This window comes from Tursiops truncatus, chromosome 8 (assembly GCF_011762595.2).
Source record: "Tursiops truncatus isolate mTurTru1 chromosome 8, mTurTru1.mat.Y, whole genome shotgun sequence".
Lineage (NCBI taxonomy): Eukaryota > Metazoa > Chordata > Mammalia > Artiodactyla > Delphinidae > Tursiops > Tursiops truncatus.
The window spans coordinates 9,835,853-9,854,238 of NC_047041.1; the positions used below are offsets into that span (position 1 = coordinate 9,835,853).

The 18,386-nt window shown below is 45.8% G+C and overlaps 1 protein-coding gene across 2 annotated transcripts in view; it reads right to left on the reverse strand.

Annotated features, from left to right (window-relative positions):
• GRAMD1B (GRAM domain containing 1B) overlaps positions 1–18,386 on the reverse strand; it is a 176,505-nt gene that overhangs the window by 128,980 nt on the left and 29,139 nt on the right. For both annotated transcript variants that reach the window (XM_033861881.2, XM_033861880.2), the window contains exon 2: positions 5,879–5,944. In XM_033861881.2, the coding sequence (XP_033717772.1) occupies positions 5,879–5,944 (66 nt within the window). The remainder of the gene's footprint in view (positions 1–5,878; positions 5,945–18,386) is intronic.

Genomic DNA, 18,386 nt, shown 5'->3' on the forward strand with positions numbered 1-18,386 from the left:
GTCTTTCTGGATACCACTGCCCTCTCTCTCCCTCCTCCCCAATCCTCGCCCCAAGCAGAGTACCTGCATTACTTGGGCCAATTTCTTAACTCCACTGAGCCTCAGTTTCCTTAAACTCTAATATGAAGATTATAATAGCATCTATTTGATAGGGCTGTTGAGGGGTTTTATTTAAAAGTATATGCAAGATTCACTGCACAGATTAGGTGCATTAGTCAACAAATTCTTTAGTTCCACTACAACGAAATTCTATCAGACAAACTTCTATCTGTCAATTATCACACTACGTTAGACTTGCTTACTTACAGGTATGTCTTACCATAAGACAAGAAGGCTCCTGAGGGCAAAGACCATGCCTTACTCTGTTTATCCTCAGAGTCAATATCTGATATTTTGCAGATGATCAATATTCTACACAGTCTTTCTGTCTCTGCTTCTTCAAGGACAGAACACAGATCGGCTAAGAGAGTGAGAGTAAAAACTCACGATAGCCAAAAGCAACCATCAGAGTACCAGCAGCCACCACACTGAGCACCTGCTAAGTACCAGGCATTCTACACATGTTACCTCATGGACTCTTTACAGGAAAAGGCTTTTGCAAATGAGGAAGCTAAGGTTCAGTAAAGCTGAGGAAAATGCTTTTAAAAATGCACAGTCAATATGGAAGAAGGCAGACAAAACCATGTCTGCTGACTGAGACTCTCACTCTTTCCTGCACACCGCAGGGCCCAGTGGCACAGGGCAAGCCTCTTGTTCCTGCTGCAGCCTGGACTCAGGCAGGCTCCAGCATGTTGAAGACATTTAATAAAGGTTTGTGGCACACATGCCCGCATGCAGCAGTGAGTACGTGAACGCATGGAGCCCTGCCTTGGCCCTCAGTTACACTCCAGCCCTCTCCACGTCTCATTTTCCTACCACGAAAAGGCTTCCTGGTCAACGGAGACCACGTTCTGTTGAAACTAACATCCTGTACATAAACGGTCCTTAGTAAAAATAGCTCCTTTTTCTACACTCCTGGCTTTGTATGAAAGGTCCTGCCACTGGGTGAATGTACTAAATAAATAAAGACCTGGGCACCTCAGAAACCTTACCAACAGTTCCAGTTTGGGCTGAACCTGGGAACTAGTGTTTTGTAAGTACACCCATGACTTCACCTCGATGCATGAAAATGGATTAGTGTCCCAAATTCCATCGCACACACATACGCGCTTTGGGGAAGTTAGATCTATTTTGCTTTCAACCAGAAACCTGAGGGGATTATTCCTATCTCTGAGACAATCCCTGTTTCCCAATAAACTGATTCTTTTCCCCAAACTACCCCTTCTCCCTGATGCACACCTGCCCAGGAAATGACCATCTCTTGCACTCACCTACCCAAAGACTTCTTTTCCTTCAGGACAGAAACTGATGTGAATGAGGAAAAGCACAATTCTTAGAAGCCCTTAAGTTTGGATATCTTATTGAGGCATTTCCCTCTTTGCTGTAACGTGGACTCTTCTTCCTTTTTTTGGTTGCATTGGGTCTTCGTTGCTGCGCCCGGGCTTCCTCTAGTTGTGGTGAGCGGGGGCTACTCTTCGTTGCGGTGCGCGGGCTTCTCATTGTGGTGGCTTCTCTTGTTGCAGAGCACTGGCTCTAGGCTCATGGGCTTCAGTAGTTGCAGCACGTGGGCTCAGTAGTTGTAGCTCGTGGGGTTTACGGCGTGCGGGCTTCAGCAGTTGTGGTGCATGGGCTTAGCTGCTCCAGTGCATGTGGGATATTCCCAGACCAGGGCTCGAACCCATGTACCCTGCATTGGCAGGCAGACTCTTAACCACTGAGCCACCAGGGAAGTCCTGTGGACTGTTTTTAGACTACAGTAGAGTAGCTATTTGTCTCTAAATATTATATCCATTCTGAACCTTGTACAAGAAAAAAGAAAAATCAATGTTTTATTTAACCAGTTGAAAGTTATCTCGTACTAAAGGGTTATAATTTTGATCTTTAAAACAGAAGAAATCAGGACTTCCCTGGTGGCGCAGTGGTTAAGAATCTGCCTGCCAATGCAGGGGACACAGGTTCGATCCCTGGTCCGGGAAGATCCCACATGCCGCAGAGCAACTAAGCCTGTGCACCACAACTACTGAGCCTGTGCTCTAGAGCCCGCGAGCCACAACTACTGAGCCCACGTGCCACAACTACCGAAGCCCGCACGCCTAGAGCCCGAGCTCTGCAATGAGAGAAACCTCTGCAATGAGAGAAACCACCACAATAAGAAGCCGGCACGCCGCAACTAGAGAAAGCCCCCGTGCAGCAATGGAGACCCAATGCAGCCAAAAATAAAATAAATACAATAAGTAAATTTTTTAAAAAAACAAAACCAAAACAAACCAGAGGAAATCAAACTTTTTTTTTTTTGGCCTGCTCTATGAAACGATCCTTCATTCTGTAATTGACCACATGGTTTGGAGAATTAGGAGGGGCCACAGAAAAGGGTCCATATTACCCACTTCATACTTGACCATTTTCAGCCCTGCTCTACCTGCTTCCCAGGGGAGGGGCAAAGAGTAAACGAGATGATCTGTTGGTCCAGGAAGGCCTGGCCAGTGTGGGGAATGCCGCTGGAACCAGCAGGGTGTGCTGTCCATCAAACTGGGCCCAGAGCAAAGGGCACAAACCAGATTCCCCACCACCGCAGAAAATCTCCACAGGGCTCAGATCTCACACTTGCTCTAGGTCAGGATATCACAGAGTAAGATCCAAAATGCCCCAGAGAGTCTCTTAATTGGGTGGAAACACGTTAGAGGAAGGATTAGGTGCAGGGTGTAAAGGTTTGTGCTGAGCTGGGGCTGAGTGATTAATTAGCACTCTGAGGACTTGCTCTCTCCAGGAGAACCCACTGGCTGAGAAGGGAAAAAAGAATTCATTCAGAAACGCCATGGGGAACACACATCCGTCCTGAGTTTCGAGGGGAGGGGTCCACAGGGACCGCCACAAGAAGCATCCTTCTGATCCCAGCCCTCTCAGTTTCCCATACTGCCCAAGGTGAGCTAGTGCAGAACTGTATCCAACATCCACCGTGAAGAGTTCAGGGGGCTGTCGGTGGGCCAGGGAGAAGAAAGGACCAGGGAAGACATTTAGAGGATTTTTCTGGGCAGAGGTGTGGAAGGGAGACCCTCCATAACATTTCACTTGGTTGGGGGAGTGGGCAGAGAAGGAGCTAGAATATAATTTTTATCAGCATACAATCCCAACTACTGAACAAAAAGGCAGGGCTCTCTCCAGTTAGCAAGCAGCCTTGGGAAAAATGCATGGCAGAGTATGTGCAATTTGGCACTTATTCATCTCTCCCAGGAATGCCCTAAGCAGCTGGGATAAAACAGAGCGACCCGAGGAGCTGCCAATCATAGGGCAGATAGACGAGGAGCAGCTGAAGGTATGATGATCAGAAATGGATGGAACGCTTCCAGAGATGTTTGGCGCCCAAGCACAGGGAAGGGAGTTCTGCTGGGCAACTCTACGGACCCTTCCAATTTTGAGAGTATGGTTGTCGAAATCCAGACAGCACTGAAAAGAGAGCGAAGGCCACTCTAGAGACTGAGGGCACTGCCATCAGATCATAACTGATGAAAGCATCTTTACAAGAGTGATTAATCTTTGCCCCTTGGAGGCCCCATGCCTCTGCCTAAATTGATGAGCTGAACTGTTAATTTTGGTTAGTAACAAGCACAAAACTGAGAACTAGCGCAGAACTCATAAAACTTTATAAATATAAAGGGAAGGTCCCACCCTCCTGCCCAGGATGAAACCCTTTTCATGACATACCATCTAGCTTTTGTCTGAACACCTGTATGGAGGAGATAGTTCATTACTTTACAAGGCCTGTTCCATTGCAGTACAGCTCTCGTCATGGAAAAGTTCTTTCTTATCCTGAGCTGAAATCCTTCTCGCTGTAACTCCTACCCCTCTAGTTCTATTTCTTAGGCTTTCAGATATTTAAAGAGTGCTGCTATAGTCATTCTAAACCTTCTCTTTTCCAGGCTAAACCTGTTTCCTTCAACCAATCCTTATAATCACATAGTTATCATCTTGATCATTCTTTTCTGAACTCTAATTTATCAATATCCTTTTCCAAAGAACGGAGAATAATACATCCGATATGGTCAAACTAGTACAGACTACAGTAAGACCTTTTTTTTTTTTAAATCCATGCTCCATCCTTCCAGTAATGAACTCAGACTTTTACAGATCATTTGGTACTTGCTTCAGATCACTGGCTCATATGCGGCTGGTTAAAAAGTAACCCTTAAGTTCTTTCCCACATGAAATCCTGTCAAGTTAGGCTCCCCGTGGTAACCCTACACTCAAGAAACTATTCTAATATAAATATATAATAGCACATTTCCTTTTTTAAAATACTCCGTGTTGTTTCCACCTACTGTTCTATTTGAAATAATACTAAGTCTTGGCTCTATCGTCCTTGGTGTTCTCTCTACTCCCTCTCAGCTGAGCAGCCACCATAAGTTTGACAAATGAGGTAAAAGTACCTTCTGCATTTTCATCCGGTTTGTTGATGAAAATGATAAGCAGAGCTAGACCAAAAGCAGAGCCCCGCGGCCTGCCTGCTGAGACCCCCTTCCCGTGAAGGTCAGCACGGTCCACCTTCGCTGGGCACAGAAGTTTAACTTGCTGCAGCAGACCGCTCCCTCTGTCTACCATTCAGAGGCGCTCCATGCCGCAGATGCCACCTGGGGCCCACAGCCCCAGTCCCACCTCAGAGCCTCAAACGGGCATCCAGGAGCCTCCGTATCCTCAGGGCCCCCTGTACACCCCACCTCATTCTCCGTTAACCTCTGACACCTACCATCCACTCCAATCCTGGTGTTCTGCTGTCATCTTGCAAACAGATAGTGATACCGAGCAGGACCCTGTGGGGCTCCGGGGCACAAAAGCCTTTCTGTGCCCCCCACTTCTTGATTACAGGAAATAGGCTTCATTCAGCCTCCATGACCTTCCCTGAGTTCCAGTGGGCAGGTTCAAACAGTTGCTAATCAGGGAAGGGAGGGGATATGGAGGCGACAGGAGAGGAACAGTCAAGAAACAATAGTGCAGCCTTGGGGCAGGGTCCTGGATCCCCCTCCAGGGATACACACAACAATATCCTTGAGCTGTTTTGCAGATACAGAAACCCCAACCAGGTGGGAGAAGTTAACAGGTTAATGATGCTGACTCCCACGTGCCCCCCACCCAGGTGGAGGACGGAAGGATGATGTCCACGCTCCTCACCTCAATCAACTAACGCTTGAACTCTGTCGACCTCTGTCGCAAATTCATGCTGAATTCTCCTCAGCTCAAGCCCCTCATGAATATGCATGAATACCCTTAGCTTAAAACTTCCCCAGTTTTGCTGTGAGGGAAACACTGCTTTGGGATAACTCCTTCCTTCCTCCGATCTTTAGCTTGGTTGTATCTTTTGGTTGACACCCACCAAGAGGCGAACCCACCTTTCAGGTACCACTCTGATGCCACACACGCATCCCCGGCCACGCCGTTTTCCTCGGGCACAAAATACCCTTTCCCCTCTCGCTCCACACCGTACCCGACCTCTAGAGTGTGCCTCAGGTGCCAAGTCCACTCTGACATCTTCCCAACGGACTTGGTTTCCACACACTGACTTCTTCCCCTGCTGGACACCAAAAGCCTTTAGAATCGGTCCCCTCTACTCGGGTCGAGGGGGAGCATCCTCCTTCTAAGCCGTGTTTGAGCACAGAGGTCTGGCGGGCCCCTATTTCTCTGCAGTTTCCCACAGTTCTCATTCGCGGCAGAAGCACTATCTTCCTCAAACATTTTCCCCACCCACTGTAATCGCTGCTCCCATCTCTCCCTCCTCATGCGATCTTACCTTTCTTCCCGCACCCGAGGACTCAGGAACCTGCTAGAGTCATCGTCATGACTGCTCTGCTGGCTGCTGAGAAAAGACAGGATGTGAACCGTTAACGTTCCGCTTCTTTCTCAACCCTGGGGGAGAGCATCTAGACTTCAGCTCAATGGAGAAATGGGGTTACAACATCTTAAAGGTAGACGTTCCCCGGGGAAGTTTACACAGAGGGTATACTGCCAGATGGTGGAACTGAGACACATTTGGTGAAAAACCCACCCATCATACCTAAAGCACAAGAGGAAGATCCTGACCTATCACCTTCTTCTTCCCAGGCCACACAGTCTCAGAGAGTGAATGCCTCTGGCATTCTCTGTACCTGGGCCTCTAGATCTGTAGGACAGAATAATCCCATTCTTCCGCCTCCCCTGAGACACTCAAGGTGCTGGCTCGCAGTCTTGTGGGCAGGAAGGGGAGGGGTGCGGGCAGGAGGGAATTCCAGCAGGAGAAAGACTTGAGACTTGATGGAGTCTGGGGCCACCCGGCCTGCTTCCCTGCCTCCAGGGAAGGCTGAAGAGGGTGAGGGACGAAAGAGGGATTAGAAGGTGGAGTCCCTCCACTCCTTAAAGCCCTGTAGGCACGAAGATTATAGAGCTTCAACTCACAAGAGTTCTTGAAGTGCTTACTTTAAATGACTGTGGAATTCAACAGTCATTCATCCTACTCAAGAGAAAGAAAAGCTGTTCAGACACCTTATGACACTAACTGAACAGAAAGCTGGTGAACAAATAATTTTTATTAATTGCTAATTATTAAGTACTCCAGGTTTCTAATCAAGAGTCTGGAGGCCCCGTGGGCTAAGAATGGTGTTTGCTTTTTTAAATGGCTGGGAATAAACATTTTTTAAATGATAATAATATTTCATGACATGTGAAAATTATATGAAATTCAAAATGATGTCATAAATAAAGTTTTATTGAAACACAGCCACACCCATTCATTCGCATACTAACCAGGGCTGCTTTTTTGCTACAATGGCAGAGCTGTGCAGTTAAGGCAGAACTGAATAAGTGCAGTAGTGAGGCCATTAGACCCACAAAGCCTAAATATTTACTGTATGGCCCCTTACAGAAAAAGTTAGCAAACCCCTGTTTGGCATAGATTCCATTCATAATAAATTCCTGTTACCATAAATGTCACTATAACCCAGGCCCAGTACAACCACACTTGTTCCCTTGTTCTGGTGGCTTGTTCAGCCATAAAAAGCACTGCTCTCTATAGAGTACACTCCTTAGACTAGATCCCCAGAAGATGGCAAACTGTGAACAATCTTGTAGGGTAGGTGCCTGCCCCAGTGACTGCTTCTCCACCAAAGAAGCACGCGATTTTACAACCACGCTCTGATGTTCTGATTTTTCAGCAAGAAGTAAATGAACTTAGAAGCAATTTACATCAAATTTTCAAATACACAAACATACACCTACACACACACACACACACACACATGCCAGACATCAGAACAGCACCACACACAAAGCTTCCAGTTGCTTGGCACAACCAAGTGTGTACACAATCCTGTGTTTTCTTTTACTCTACACAAAGCACTTTTTTTTTTGCCGCTCGTTCCCTGTGGAGAACATGTGGCTACTCATCATTCCCTCTTTGCAAGGTCTCATAGACTTGCCTTTTAAAAACTCCTTATAACAAAATTATACTGCTGTGTTGCTAACCCGTGGGATTTCTTACATTGGGACTGACCTGTCATATGTATCAAGCACCCTCTTCTATACAACTTGGAATAGGTGTTAAGACTACAGTAGGCAACCCACAGATGACTGGAACTCCAACTCCACAGCAGACTCAGCATCAAGAGAGAAAAACCAAAATAACAATAATAATAATAATTTAAAAAGAAAAAAAAAGAGAGAGAGGAATACCAGTCTACACCGTTGGCAGTACATGTGAGGAGAAGTAGGAGGGAGGGCTGTCTGGAACCCAGTGGTTTACACTATCTAACACCCAAAGGGGCTCAACCAACCCAATGACCACAATCAGCATTACGGCCTCTTCACGGAAGAGATCAAACTGGACTCCATTTAAGCTATCTATAATGGGGCTGTGCTTCCTTCTCACCCTACCCTCACTCTGGCAATCAAGGCTTAAAGTAAAGCTAATAGAGGGGCTCCCAGAACTAAATGAGAAGTACCAGAGTTTCAGAAAAATAATCGTGAGCTGATTTTAGCAAGTTATCTCACTAGATGGCACTGCTGACTTCCAAACCAGAACCTGAACGAGGCCAAGCCATCCAGCTTCTGAAACCAAAACTAGAACCAACTTTCTGGCGCCCCCTTCTGGCCTTCCCATTGCTTAGAAAACCGTTCAGAGGGTGGAGATGAAAAGTTAACAATGGATCACCTTCAAACGATTTATTGGTTCCAAATAACTAAGAAATATCAACGTGCATGCATTCAACAAGTATTTCTCCAATGCTCTCTATGTGCACATATGTCAAAAGGCAGCATCCAAGTTAAGTCAATACTTTGGAATACGCTGCCTCAGGTTACATCCAACTTCCTCCACTTCCTACTTAACACAACCCTGAGCAAATTAGAAGTCATTTTCCTTACCTACAAAATGGAGATAGATGTTACGATAGTTCTTACTGTTGTAAGGATTAAAGAATGTAAAGCTGCTGTAAGAATTAAAGAATGAACATATGTGAAGTATGGAGAATACTGCTTGGCACATACTAACTGTTGTACAAATGCTATTATTATGTGCAAGTCATCGTTTTGTGGGTCATGGAAAATAAAGACGTGAATCAGACAGGGATCCTGCTCTCAAGGTGTTTACAATCTGGAAAGTAAGAGTCAATATAAACTATAATTTTAAACTACATTTAAAAGTAGAAAATGATAACTCTTAGAAGTAAATATTAAAAGCTACAGAAACATAGACCAGAGAAAGATCACTTCCTTCTGGGGCTGGTAAGAGAAGACCATCTCAACAGCAAGGGTTTTTTTGCTGACACTTGAAATTTGAACAGATTCAGGATGAGCAGAACTGAGAAGAGAGGGCGTTTTTTTTTTTTTTTTTTCTTAATTTACTTGGCCACTCCGCGTGACTTGTGGGATTTTAGTTTCCCATCCAGGGACTGAACCCAGGCCCCCGGCAGTGAAAGCGCAGAGTCCTAACCACTGGACCGGCAGGGAATCCTGAGAGGGCATTCTGGTTCAGCTCGGCTCACCAAACATTTACCACCTACCAGGCACTGTGCTAGAAGGCTGGGACGTAAGGAGCCCCAGTCTAGGAGACACAAGTGTTCCCTGAGCACTGCGATGCAGCAACACCAGAAGGATGAAGGGGCGCAGGTCGCAGACACTTCTGCTGGGGAATTTCAGGCAACATATTGGAGAGGAGAACGTAGAACAGAAGGAACTACGGGTAACTCCACAGCAGCAACAGCTGCAGCACGCATAGGCTCCCTCCTCCTCTAGACACCCCCCTGCCTCCCCACCCGCCAAAGGAAGCTGGTCCTCTCTCCTCCCATTTTCAGAACTTTTTTTCCCACCGTCTTTAAAGGTGAGATAGACGCCAACCACTACCACTCCACCCAACCCCATGAAATGATCATTGTTGAGCAGAGATTCAGACATGGCCTTGCTCTCTGGCAAAATTCTCAGCTCCTCTTTTATATGAGCCTTTTCAAACAGTACAGACCACCTGGACGCTGGGCAGCTCACCCTGCTCCCTAAATGAAACTGCCGGTCTTCTGAGGTCATGCAGAAGAGCCGTCACCACGGTAGGGTGCTTGCAGAGGGCTGTGGAAGGCCAGAGGTCAAGGGCCACGTCCACAACCGCTCCATTTCAGTCAAGGCCTTGGAGGGACAGGTGGCCAGTGCGGGCTCTACAGCTTAAGGAAGCTGAGAAGAACTTGAAGGAAGTCCGGCAGAGGGCGCTCACGGATGAAAACGTCTCTTAGAAAGTCCGTAAAGAAACTCCAAACACCTATTTGGAATGACTTAGCCTGGGCACCAGATGACTGAAAGTCAGCTTAACACTGCAAGGAAGGGAAGTTGTATAAGCAACCGTTTGCCTTTCCCCCAAAAGAGCTAGAAAACGCATGAGGATGACTAAAATCCCTCCTGCTGTAAATTCAAGCTGCTGATAAAAACCACTGTAGAAATTAAATTTTGAAACAGCACACTGTGTTACTAAATACGGTGGGGAAGCGCCTCTGTGCGTCCCGCAATGTTCCGGAGGGAAAACAGCTGAAGCGAATCGAATCTGGAGTCCTGGTTTAGTTCTCTGCCAGCAAGCTAGTGCTGGGAGCTTATCCTAGAAGGTCACACTGAACCAGTAACCCTGGCTGGGAAAAATCCATTGTAATCTGAGGCAGAGCACACTCCAGAGGCAGAAATTCACAGGATACCGAGCTAGCAGGAAGCTCCGCAAGGCAGGCTGGGTAAATTCCCATGATTCCACTGGTCTCCGTTCCTCCCTCCCCCGCCCCCGGGCACTGGCAGGAAGGTCAGCCTAAACCCACAAGCCACCAGGAAGGTGTCCTTCTGCCCTCTGCAAAGTACAGCTTCACTCCTGTGGAAACTAAATTTGGCACTTTTTCTGAGCTGGTGCTTCCTAAGTAGAAACAGTTCTTTCTCGCCCAGACAATACTAATGGGGTCTCCTAAGCCGGGAAGGGGTTTTGGGAGATTCAGGGGATTCCAAGCAGTTATGGGGCTATGCGAGATGTCATTTAGTATTTCCAGAGCCTAATGGAACCTGTACATTTATCGACACGAAGGCTGTGCACTCATTTTTCGCATTTCTTTGTTTTCGGCTCTAATCAGAGCAATCTAGTGTGTTAATACCAATTATCTTATGCTAATTAGAAGCTCTGAAAAGCTCAGAGTGGCTTTGATTGATAAATGTTTGATTAATAAAAGTGGGGGATATGTATACGTATGACTGATTCACTTTGCTGTACAGCAAGAAACTAATAACACGATGTTGTAAAGCAACTATACTCCAATAAAAATTAATAAAAAAAATTTTTTTAAGTGGGGGAAGAAATTTAGTGGATGTAGTAGAATAGCATGGAGACAGACAAACCGAGGTTCGCCCTGGCTTTGTTTCTTATTGGCCCTATAACTTTGACCAAGTCCCTTACCCTCTCTCAGCCTATTTCCCAGCATGAGTTCAAGATCTGGAATCAGGAAGACACAAGTTCTGCCACTTAGCACAGTGATACTGGGCAAATTATTTAACTTTTCTAAGTGTCAGACATGGGTATACACCACATGGCTTTAAGGACTGCAGTGGGGATTAGAAATGGTAGAAATCATCTATAGAAAGTGTCTAGCGCCACGTTTGGGCCTTGGTAGGTGTACCAGAAATGTTGGACATCAATTGTACTTAATATTCACAGTTAGTTTGGCAGATAAATACTTTGAAACATCCAATACATGGGAGGAAATTAACAGAAGAGAACCTTATGATAAAAAATGTTGAGAGCCACTGACTTGAAAAGTAGAGTTGCACTGTCACTGATAAAAGGCTGGATTTTCATGTTGAATTATATCTGCCTGAGAAATGACTCTAGCGTCTACCATTTCAGTTTAAAGAGGAAGGGCATCTGGGGGAAGAAAGGCAGGTAGCCTGTAAGTAGAGAATAAAAGAGAATAGTTTCTGTTTGTCATCTGGCAAGCGGGTATAGGAAAGTCTAATAATAGAAGATAAGTAAACAGATGTGATTTGGGACACTGCCAATGCCTGCCAGCTTCTTATACAACATAACTGAATATTCTCAATTACTACTTAGAAAATAACATGCTCTGTGTGAAGATTAATGATCTGTCTACAAAGGTAGCAGGACTGCTTCTGCTTAATGCCTTCCCTGGGAACAAGTAGCAATGTGAGTAGCTGGTCAAAGATTGAGGGATTCAGAATCCAGCTAAATATCTTTTAACTCATTACAACTCACTAATGTTTCTCTATTGAATAATTCTTCTGCCTCTAAACATACCCATGTCTCTGTCTTTAAAAAATAAAGTCTCTCCCTCAACTCCTTTATGTTTCCTTCCTTCCCTACAGGGCCATATTTTATTGAAAGAATGCACTATTTGGTGACTGCCGAACTTCCATCAAAACTCTATCAGAGATTTGCATATAATGTGTTGTGATAATTAAGCAGTTATTAATAAACAAAGAAGAAATCCTCATCTCCCTATTTCAGGCATATCTCATTTATTGATTTTTCTATGTAATTTAAAATTGTTCATCTTTAAAACATTTTAATGCTCCTAAGGCAATCAATAAACTAAATTACTTAAAAAAAAATCTGTATCAGAATAAGCTAGAAGCTTTTCTATGCAGATTCCTTGGCCCCCTCCCCAAATTTACCAAGTCAGAGTCTGAGCCTGTCCAGGAATGCGTATTTTTTAAAAGCTTCCCAGTGATTCTGGGGAGCAACCAGGATAGAGACCCACTGGACATCACACTCACTGCCTCTGCTTCCTCACCATAGATTTCGTGAATTAGTCACTGTAACCTGGACCACACCCTTACCCCTCCTTGGTTTGATCGACCAAGACCTCTGTTACTGCCAAAGCCAATGACAACAGTTACATCCTAACCTCATTTGACCACCCAGGCAGGTCTGGCATTGATGATTATTCCCATTCTTTAAACTTCACCCTTCTTGCCTTCTATGATAAAACCCTCTGCTCTTTCTTGGATTTTTTTTTTTTGCGGTACGCAGGCCTCTCACTGTTGTGGCCTCTCCCGTTGCGGAGCACAAGCTCCGGATGCACAGGCTCAGCGGCCATGGCTCACGGGCCCAGCCGCTCCACGGCATGTGGGATCTTCCCGGACCGGGGCACGAACCCGTGTCCCCTGCATCGGCAGGCGGACTCTCAACCACTGTGCCACCAGGGAAGCCCTCTTTCTTGGATTTTATCCTACTTTTGTTTTTCTCTTCTTTTTTAGGGAACTTCATGGACTCTTCTTCTGGTTGGTCCTAAAATGTTTCCCAGGACTCATTCAGCCACTCATTTAATAAATTATCTGATACCAACTATAGGCCAGGCATTGTTCTAGAATCTAGATACCAAATACAAAGTAGCAAATGAAACAGATGAAACCTCCACGCTCAAGGAGTTCACATTTTATTGGGTTTCTTGCTCTTCCAGCTTTACACCCGGGGAGCCTAGTTTCTCTGAAATTGTTATATCACACATTCAGGGGAGAGGGTTTATAGCTCTCATCCGATTCTCAAATAGAGAACGCAACCCACAGAAGATTAAAATCCACGGCAATGTATCTCTGGGGAATCATGTCCACACGCAAGGCTTCAATTATGATGGATAAGTTAATGACTCCCAAAGACAGCACAGCACTGAGCTGTCACTAGTCACATGTGGCTGCTTAAATTCATTAAAAATTCAGTTCCTTAGTCGTCCTAGCTACATCTCAAGAACCTGATGACCACATGTGGCCATTAACTTCCATATCAGTGCAGCTAGAGAACATCTCCATCACTGCAGAAGGCTTTATTGAACAGCGTAGAGGTGTCCAGATCAAACCCAGGATTTGAGTTCCAGTTCTGCCACTTGTTATCGGAGTAACTCAGAGCAGCCTGTTAACCTCTCTCTACATTCCTGCCCCCTTGTCTTTTAAAATGTAAGTCACTTCACACACCTGTTTGGAGGATTGACCAAGTTAACTGATATAACGCACTTAACAGAAGTCTTGGCAAGTAATAAGTACCTCCAAAATGTTAATAATACTTATTTTTATTATAATACATTTGCCATGGTGAATGGGTCCAACAGGAATCTCAAACTGAACATGCCCAATACTGATTTCACCATCTTTTTGTCCTGTCCTTGGACTCCACAACTAAGGATGCCTGCAAACCAGAAATGCACCTCCATGTCAATTTCACACCAGGTCCTGCAGATGCTACCTCACCATCCCTCAAAGGCATCCCATCCTCCCTTCAACACTGACTGCCACTGCTTGAGGTCAAGCTCTCATCACTCCCTGCGGGGATTACTTTAATCGGCTCCTGACTGCTTTGCCTGTTGCCAACCCGGCCCTGCTCCACTCTGTCCTTGACACTGATACATCAGTGTTCTTCCTGATATGCAGATTTGATCACGGCTCTTCCTGGCTTACTACTTTATTTTTTTTGACCGCGTGGTTTGAGGGATCTCAGTTCCCCGGCCAGGGATTGAGTCCGGGCCCTCGGCAGTGAAAGTGAGGAGTCCTAACCACTGGACTGCCAGGGAAGTCCCCTCCTCCTGGCTTAAAATCCTTTAGGTGTCTCCTAATTTCAGAACAAAGTTCAAAAACTCCTTAGTTTAGCCTAAAACTAAGCTATAAAAGCCCAGTAAGCTGACTGCCATCTACCTTCCTAGCGTCCACATCTCCCACATCTCCCTCACCGGCTCCAGGATTTCACTCTCCACTCCGGTCATTCTGCTGGTCCCTGGCTTTGACTTTGCTCTTCTCGTGCCTGGTTTATCCTTTTCTCCACTTCCCCTCTTTGTTTCACTCATTCCCATGGGCTGAGGCAGGATCTTCAGGGATTAAGCCTGAGGGCTCTAGCCTTAGACGGTCAGCACTCAAGTCTCGATTCTTCCACCTACTCAACTTCACCCGCCATAAACTGGGGATGATAAAAGTATCTTCTTCACTGGGGTGTTGTGAAAATTAAATAAACTAGTACCCACAAAATACTTAGAAAGGTATCTGGCATTGAGTAGATACTCAATATTATAGCTATTATCATCCTCCAAAAGTAGTACCTTCTCAGGGAAATCTTCCTCGATGGCCACCACCCACACTATGGTCCCTATATCACCCTGCCCTGTACTTTCCTTTATCATAACACTTATCATACTCCTTGGGATACAGTAATTACTGATTCAGTTCTGTATACCTTCTACCACACTGTAAGTTATTTGAGAACAAAGATCCCATTTTAGGTCATTTCTTTCCATCCCCAATGCCCAGCACTGTACTTAGCACCTATTAGATGTACAACATGATAAATTAATGTACAAATATCTAGCCTTGTCCTCCCTCTGAGGTCTTCACTTTCTGCTGAATACTCCCCGGCCAGTCAAGAAAGACACTTCGCTGAGTACAGATTACATGCTCCCTCTAGATTACAATGTGCTTCCAAAATGCTCATCAGCCTTTTCTGGACACCTGTGTTCAAAGTATCCTGCTAGTCCTTACTGGATTTGTAAGGCCTGGTCTGTGACCTCAAGGAGCCCACCAGTCTGTATGAATTCCTGATGGACCATAAATTCATCCATGTTTCCAGCAGACTAAGCTTCAGGGTTTGGTGCTCTGGAGATGCCAACTTGAATTAGATGTGAACCTTCTAAATAAAGCCACCACTGTAAGCAAACCCATGAGGGCTGGCATGGCCCTCCTAACACCAGCCCTCCTCTGCCCCACCCCTATGCCAGAGTTGTGGCCCAACTCTCAGTTATCCAACATGAGGAAGCCGTACCTCATGCTTGACAGACTCCATTAGAGGGCGAACAGGAAAGAAGGTGGCCCTCCAATTAGACATCACAGGTATTCGTCAGTGGGAAAAGATTCTGAAGCCCAAAGCTGCAACATTTTTTTTTGTTTCTTTCTTTCTAAAATGCCTATGACTAGTAAACTTTCTCTTCTGTTAATTTAAAAGAATTTTAATTTTTATTTATTTGATTGAGGTATAATTGACATAAAACATTGTACTAGTTTCAGGTGTACAACATAATGATTCGATATTTGTATATATTGCAAAATGATCACCACAATAAGTCTAACATCTGTCACCATACATGGTTACTTTTTTTTTTTTGGCCGTACCGCAAGGACTGCGGGATCTTAGTTCCCCAACCAGGGGCTGAAACCGGGCCCCAGCAGTGAAAGCACCAAGTCCTAACCACTGGACCGCCATGGAATTCCCACAGTTTTTTTCCTTGTGACAACAGCTTTTAAGATTTACTCTCTCAGCGACTTTCAAATATGCAACATCATATTATTAACTATTGTCACCATGCTGAACATTACATCCCCAGGACTTAGGTATTTTATAGCTGGAAGTTTGTACCTTCTTTTTTTGGTGACATTGGTATTCCTTTTTGTTTCCTTTTTTTACTGAAGTATAGTTGATTTACAATTTGTGTTAGTTTCGGGTGTAGAGCAAAGTGATTTGGTTATACACACACACACACGTGTGTGTGTGTGTGTGTGTGTGTGTATATCTATCTATCTATCTTCTTTTTCAGATTCTTTTCCATTATAGTTTATCACAAGATATTAAATATAGGGCTTCCCTGGTGGCGCAGTGGTTGAGAGTCCACCTGCCGATGCAGGGGACACGGGTTCGTGCCCCGGTCCAGGAAGATCCCACATGCTGCGGAGCGGCTGGGCCCGTGAGCCATGGCCGCTGAGCCTGTGCGTCCGGAGCCTGTGCTCCGCAACGGGAGAGGCCACAGTGGTGAGAGGCCTGCGTACGGCAAAAAAACAAAACAAAACAAAAAAGATATTGAATATAGTTCCCTATGCTATACAATAGGACCTAGTTGCTTACCTATTTTATATATAGCAGTTTGTACCGACTAATCCCAAACAATGCATTTTAAATTTTCATGCTAATCCCTGGGTCTCAAGAATATAGATAATCAAGCTTCGGTTGGAAAAAAAAAATTTTTTTTCTCGAATGCCCTGTTCTGAGATAGTTTTCACAGAGGTTAAAGCATCCCTCACCTAGGCCTCTCACCTCACACAATTAAAAGACTTACACCTACCCCATTACATCCCCTGAAGGCGCCATTGGGGGGGGGGTAGCAAGGAGAATTGTGCCAGCTTATCTCTCCTCAATTGCGCTTAGCTAAAGGAACACACCACCTCTTTCTAGTTTCCCACATCCCAGTAGCTTCCTTGGCCTCAATCACTACTCAGCGTCACACGGAAATCTTAGACCGTCTGAAGAGAGTAAATACAACTTCACCAGGTCTCCTGGTAGTAAACCTTTACTCAGGACGGAACAGGGTCGACGAGTTGTTTCCCAGGACCTGAAGTCTGTGAGAATTCGCCAAGGCCCTGGGCAGCAGAGTCTCAGAGGCCAGCCTCCTCCCTCCCCAGCCCCCTGGGGCCCCTCTTGCCTTTAGAAAATCCCTTCCTTCCCAATCCAGAGCCTTCACATTGGAGAAGGAAGGAAGTGCCAGGAAGCTGCAAAGAGTTCTCAAACCCCAGGAGAGCCAGAAGCCACTCTGTCCACAGATAACCTCAAAACCTGATCTTGGACAATCATCTTTTTTGGGGGGGCTGCACCACGTGGCTTGTGGGATCTTAGTTCCCCCCAGGAGAGCCAGAAGCCTCTCTGTCCACAGATAACCTCAAAACCTGATCTTGGACAATCATCTTTTTTGGGGGGGCTGCACCATGTGGCTTGTGGGATCTTAGTTCCCCGACCAGGGATCGAACCCGGGGCCCTGGCAGTAGAAGTATGGAGTCCTAACCACTGGACCGCGAGGGATGTCCCCTGGACAATCATCTTGATCCTGGTCACTTTATCTAAACTGCTCAAGATGGGTTAAAGTTCCTTCTCCGTCGATTTCCCCTCACAGGAACAAGTCAGGAGACTTTCCCAGGACACACCAAGAGCCCCTGCCTGTGCTCCCCACACATCCCTACTTCCTCCACACCAAGAACCCTTAAATTATATTCCCAACAATCAGGTTTTGAAAGAGATAACTGACAACACACTATCTGTCTCCTGGTTAATTTGTGAGCGTGTTTTTAGTCAAAGGCACACAGCTACCATTCAGGTCAGCATCCAGTAACACACCTCACAACACTGGGTTGATAGAATTCAAATGAAACAATGTGTGGTTTCTATTAAGCCTTGGAAATTTTGTTAATACCTAAAGGAACCCCGCCCTCCAAGGAACCACTGACTTCAATAATCAATATACAAACTGGTGTTCGCTGGATCTCCTCTTGGCTCCGCTTCTACCAACCTCCGCATGGTTAGAGTTTTGCCCACAGTCACCTTCTTTTCACTACACATTCTCCCCCCGATAATCTCGTGCAAGTCCATGGCCTCAACGACCCACATGTTGACTCCCAAACCTGTACCACCAGCTTGGACCGTTCCACCAAGCATCAGTTCCCCGGACCCAGCTGCTTACAGGACATGACCAAAACCCTGCGTCCACGCGCTCCTCAAGCAGCATGTCCCAAACTGCCTGCTCCCTCCTGCACTCTCACCTCTTCTACCGAACCGCGCGTGCATCCTCTTTCCTTCGCTCAGCCACCTGCATCACTATCTATCCACTTAGCTATCCAAACAAGGAAACTCAGAAATAGTTTTAGCGGTTCCCTCTCCTCCGCTCCCCACCTCCAATCTGTCGCGGAGTTCTGTTGCTCCTACCTTTGAAACATCTTTTATATCCATCCCCTCCTCCCTACTCCCCCTGTCCCTGCCCCGGTCATACCAGACTGGCTGCACAAGAACTGAC